Genomic DNA, 6,000 nt, shown 5'->3' with positions numbered 1-6,000 from the left:
GGGATGAAAGGTAGAGATTCGTTGCCAGGAATTAACAGGCATTCTTACTTCTAGACTTGAGAGAGGATTGTTTTGGATTGTATGGCGCTTTTCTAGTTTTGACACACTACAATTCAGGAAAGGTTTAAAATGTGTTAATTAGTTTAATAAACACATGAAGCATCCGACAATGAATAAAAAAGATAATTTCTCAATTATTTATATATACAGTATCACAAGACCTGTGAGGTTTTTGAAGTCATATCTAGAAAACCCGTTTTGAATTCAGGAGCACTTTACAGATTTGCTAGTTATTAACTAGTTATTTGGCATTTCAGCGTCTCGACTCATCGAGAACATGGACCCAACTGCAGACCCGTGTAAAAACTTCTACCAGTATGCGTGCGGAGGCTGGCTGAAAAAGAACATCATTCCCGAAACCAGCTCACGCTACAGCACCTTCGACATCCTTCGGGACGAACTGGAGGTTGTACTAAAAGGTAAATATCTACTACACCAGAAAAGTGTAATAATAGTTTATGGTGAAGGAAATCCAGGGATGAGTACTTGTTTTTTTTGACGTCCAGATTCATGAAAAGAAGCCAAATTATTACCCAACACGAGAGAAGGGTTTGAACAGGTGTAGTACATGATCAATACCAAGCAAAATCCAGTTGAAACGTTCTGAATTAGGTTGGTCAATTTCGTGACTATTGTTTAGGTTTATAGGTGTGATTGTGAAATGATTTGAACAGATATATAATTTGTTTGGTTCATTATTTGTATATGTACTCATCTATCATGCTGTGTGGGTTAGAGGACTCAGAGTTTGTGCACTCAATGTTTACAATTTCCGTATTCCTTATGCTAAATAACGAACCAGACATTAAACACAATGAGAATATAATGTGCTCTTAAAGATACAAATACAGATATGAATGGGAGGCATACGATTCATAGGATCAACAGCAAAGGCAGATATGAAGGTTCAGATTGTCCAATGTGAATCTTGTGGGACAAAGAAAGAACAATAAATTTGTCTTTCTTGAGCAGTAAAATAGATTACATGGCTTATTCATTCATTCATTCATTCATTCATTCATTCAATCATTCATTGATTATTAGTAAGCACCTGGTCAGGGTCATGGTGGTTTACATTTAGGCCCATAGTTTGGGAAGTAGAAGTTGTACTTGTATTTGTTACAGTGTCACAGGAAGCTGAAACTAGGTGCTATGGCCCCTACTATGAACAATATCATCTAAAGTATATTTGTAAAGGTGGAACAAGTAGCGATCAGACCTGGATAATGTTTCTTTCCCCACTTTTTAAAACAAGTGCTGGATTGATTTGCAAAAGAAGATAAATGTACTGTGGCTAAAAACATTATATACTTCATCACACAATCAAGACAGTCAGTGTAAGAGCCAAACAGAGACGTTTCTTTCATTGTTTTTTTTATTTGACCTTTTTATAGATGTATTTTAGTAAGTGAATTGAACGCTTAGTTAAATAAAATGAATGCATACTTTTCTTTATGGAAAATGAAGCTCCAATTCTGTGTTGTATTGTTTATTAGGCGTCATTAGATGGGACCTTTAGTTTGAACGTGTTAAGAAATAAAGACTCGGTATTCGTCGATGTTCACACGCTCTACTCAATCTTACGTCTAAACGTGGAGCAATGAGCATAACAGAGTTCTACCGCAATCATCTCAGTACTAATTAGGAGTCATCATTTGCAGAATCTCAGAGTCCAGTAAAGTTTGATGATGTTTCTAGATGAAGATGATTAAACATCTTGATGTCTGATTGTTCATCAGGAAGTGTCAGGGTCCTTCAGCATGTAGAGGAAGGATATGGACTGATAGGCTGACCTTTAGTGTTGTTGATGATGTGTACCAGATGGTGCTGGTGCTGAACAGAGATGGCTTGTATAAATGTGTTAGCAGGGTGAAGCTTTCCAGGCATCGTTATAAGGGTTTTACCATCTACATCAGGTTACAGTATTTGTAACAATTGGATTATTCGTGATTTTGGTGCTACCAAGCCTGTCTGCACCACCAGTGATTATAAGAAAAGGATATACACATAAATAGCATGGTCTGAAGAAGTGATGCTGGGGCTGATTTCTTTCAAGACCAAACTGTAGATTGAAAGCTATACACTGCACAGGCATTTTTAATTGATACAGTAACTATTCAGGATTATTTGTATACAAAGTTCCATAATTTTTTTTCCATGCCACATGCTGATAATGTGCTGCAATTAGCATTAACTTAAGATTTAGCATAATTAACTCATTATCTTAATGAGACTGTAATATTCATTTTTGATCATAAGAAAGAAACAAAATTCACAAGCTCTGAAGTTATAATTAAACGAATGTTTGGAAACTCGCCTCGACTTAATCTAATTTGAGTGGCGCTCGTCTGTTGTTGCTGATCACTAATGTGTCAGAGGAATATACCTTGAGTAGGGATGACAAACTTGAAACAAAAGTTTAACCAGGTGGGTCACGACTTCCCCGATTGAATCGAGTTTTGCATCTAAATGCCCTCATTACTGCTTTCAGTGCATTGGTCTTTTGAGAAATGAAATGGAAATTCGATATGAAAATAAGAGTATTTAGAGGGTGTATTAGAGGTTTGGATGTTACAGTCCCTGGTCTGGGACTTCCATGGCCACCCTTCGTGCATCGATCAGCATGTGTTTATAATCGCTAAAATGATACAGAGGACTCATGACAGCTTCAGATTGCACATGGCTTGAAATGATTTAAGACTTTACATGCAATAAAGCCATAATGTAATTCAATTCATTTTTATTTGTATGCCGCTTTCAACAATGGACATTGTCTAAAAGCAGCTTCACAGAGATAAAGCAGTTATTAAACAAAGTTTGTTCTTGATTGTAATTGTAAGTGTATCTCAAATGATTGAGCCAGTGGCGACTTTCGCAACGACAAAACTCCCTGAGATGGCATGAGAAAGAAACCTTGAAAGGAACCAGACTCAAAAGGGAACCTGTCCTCATTTGGGTGGCCCCAAATGCCCATTTATTACAGTTCCATCATTGTGAAGGTGTGCAGTGATAGGATCATAAATTCAACCTGTGCTCCCAAGCCACTGTAGAAGACAATTAATATTAACTACAGTCCAAATCTGTCCTCAAAGTTCTCGAGTTGCTCAGTGTTTTTATAGATCTTTTATTAATTTATAGACATGGACTGCTGTCAGAATTATGAACTAAAGATTTGGACTCTGTGATCTGGTGACACATCACAAATCAGTCAAACCAAAATCACAAAGCACATGATAAAAGACATCTAGCGATACTGTATCAGTAATGACTATGATACGTGCCTACAGACATGACTAATATGACACTATGTTCATAAATGTGTCTTATCGCTTCATGTCTATCAAAGATTAGATTATTATGCACCACTACAATAGCCAGCAGTCTTTCAATGTTTTTTTGTCAAAGTGTTTCAATCTTTTGAAAAATATAGGAGCTTTATTCTTTATTTAGCCACATGTACTTTACAGCAGTGGTCCCCAACCCCCAGTCAATTGGTACCGGGCCGCACAGAAAGAATACATAACTTACATTATTTCCGTTTTATTTATTATCTGATTCTGAACGATGTTTTATTTTGGAAAATTACCGGATTCTCTCCTCCACATCTGTCTATGACTCACTCTTGATTCATGTCATGATGCCTCGGTCACATGTCCTAACTCCATCCACTACCTTCTTAAAGGGGCTCCGGCCGCTAACACATAATTACCACTAAATTCAAACCCCCAAGCGAGCAAAATGAACAAAAACAACACAGTGGATTCACGTTTATTATTATATTTAGAAAATACCAGTTTTTATGGCGGTCTCATTTTATTTTGTTGTATTTTTCTGCCACACCTTAAAGGCCGATCCGTGTAAATATTGTCCGACATTAATCCGGTCCGTGGCACAAAAAATGTTGGTGACCACTGCTTTACAGCACATTGGAATTCTTTCTTCGTAGGAGCACAGGGTTGGCCAGGTTACATCGTGCCTGAAGCACTGATTGTTAAGAGCCTTGCTCAGGGGCCCCAAGAGTTGCAGCTTGGTGATACCAGGGCTTAACCCCCAAACCTTCCAATAAGTAACCCAGAGCCTTAACCACTGAGCTCTCATTTCCTGCTATAATATTCCTGGAAAATGTTGCACCAGATTTTGGAGTGTGCTTGTGGAGATTTGTGCTCATTCAGCCATATTGGTGTTAGCGAAGTGAGGTACTGATATAAGTGAGGTGAGGAGGCCTGGGGGTTCCAGTTCATTCCAAAGGTGTTCAATAGGTTTTCCAGCTCTTTAACAGGCCACTCAAGATCATGCAAAGCATGTCTTTATGTAGCTGGGTGTATGAACCGGGGCATGCTGGAACGGGTTTGGGGTTCCATCCTATATAATCGTGTGCCTCAATGTTTGTGGAGAATGTTTGGGGAAGAGCAACATGTGGCTGGGAAGGTCAGGTGTCCCAGTGTTTTTTTTGGTCTGTTTAGGGTATAAAGTTAATTCATTCCACACACAATACAGTATTTCCACATGTTAGACTCATTTTCTAAATGTGCACCATCATATTTTGGCTACTGATTAGAGCCATAAGGGTTTTTATTTCAAAATTTTCCAATGACAGAAAACATCAGGCCCAAGTTGACATTATTATTGCGCCTAATTGTTTTTGACTTATTGAGGCTTGGCTTGAACTCCTGTGATTCAAGTGAGCAGTAAAAAAGGATAAATAACTATGATACTCTGGCTACACTTTAGAGATCCCACTTGGACAAATGATAATCAAGATTGTTTAAAAAGTGATGGGATAATTTCACTACAAATGCTTGAAAACTGAATCATAGCTAATAGAATGCAGTTACCATCCAGTACACAGCCATAAAAAAACACCACAGAATTTGTTTCCCGGTGCATAGATTGACTCTTTTCCAAAGTATAGTAAATCCTGTGCTCAGGAATGACTGCAATAAAACTTCAAAAAGCAATGCCAGCATATACTGCAGGACAAGGACCAGCTAACAGTTATAAAATAATAAAGTAGAGCTAAAGGGGTTAAAGTAAAACGAGAGTGTAAACTAGCTGAAAAAATGACAAGGCATATAAATTAGTGTATTATTAAACATCCTATTCTTAGCTTCGGAGGAAGTGTGAATGCATTAATACTTGCCGTTCGGTCTCGGATATACTTTATATTCGGTATGCCACGGTCATGTCCTTTCAGATGTGTAATTCTGAACTGCGTGATTAACTCTGCCAACTCGAACATGCTGCCACCACTGGGGGATAAACACGAATGTGCTGTCATAATCCTCAAACTGCCAAGGAAATCTCTGTGGAGATTTGGAGGCAGAGGAATCAACCAGGGATCAATGGCGATCATAGAGTACTTAGAATCTTAGAAAAGCCTGACTGATGGACAGGACAAAACGTGATAATGCCATGACTGACAGGGTTTAATACTGCAGCTTTAGTGCAGAGCCAAGCAGTCAGCATGAGCAGCAAGAGAAAAAGGCTGCCTTCAGTGGAGTGTCAGTGATAGAACCCATGCATATGCAGGTGGAGATGCTGCAGGGAGGAACTGCTTCCTGACTGGAACCTAGAGGGCTTTGTGAAAAATATGTGGGCCAGATAAGGCTTTTGCCACATTACAATAGAAAGCATATTCAAAGGTCCAGCATTTTTCATTACATACAAATGATTGTCTGGTTCAAGAACGATTTTTAGGTCATATGACATTTTTATTTTATTGGGGTGTACAAGCAAACCTGAAAAACTAAGTGTTGGAGTGTTGACTCCTGGCGTGTGCTTGAAAAAGTGCTCAGAGATCGGTTAAGTTTATAAATAGGAAAGATATTTGACTTTACTGTAGTCAAGTTAAAGTAAAAGTCTCACCAAATGGAAAAACTTTGGGAAAGTACACATACGTGAAAAAGCTATTTAAGTACGGTAAGGAATTACATTTTGATT

At 38.2% G+C, this 6,000-nt stretch overlaps 1 protein-coding gene across 2 annotated transcripts in view; it reads left to right on the top strand.

The window, feature by feature from the left end:
* LOC124396008 (neprilysin-like) overlaps positions 1–6,000 on the top strand; it is a 39,590-nt gene that overhangs the window by 8,786 nt on the left and 24,804 nt on the right. For both annotated transcript variants that reach the window (XM_046864937.1, XM_046864938.1), the window contains one exon: positions 318–479. In XM_046864937.1, the coding sequence (XP_046720893.1) occupies positions 318–479 (162 nt within the window). The remainder of the gene's footprint in view (positions 1–317; positions 480–6,000) is intronic.

This window comes from Silurus meridionalis, chromosome 13, assembly GCF_014805685.1.
Source record: "Silurus meridionalis isolate SWU-2019-XX chromosome 13, ASM1480568v1, whole genome shotgun sequence".
Taxonomy (NCBI): Eukaryota; Metazoa; Chordata; class Actinopteri; order Siluriformes; family Siluridae; genus Silurus; species Silurus meridionalis.
The sequence above is the reverse complement of the archived record's forward strand: the minus strand, read 5'-3'. Positions and strand labels throughout refer to the sequence as shown.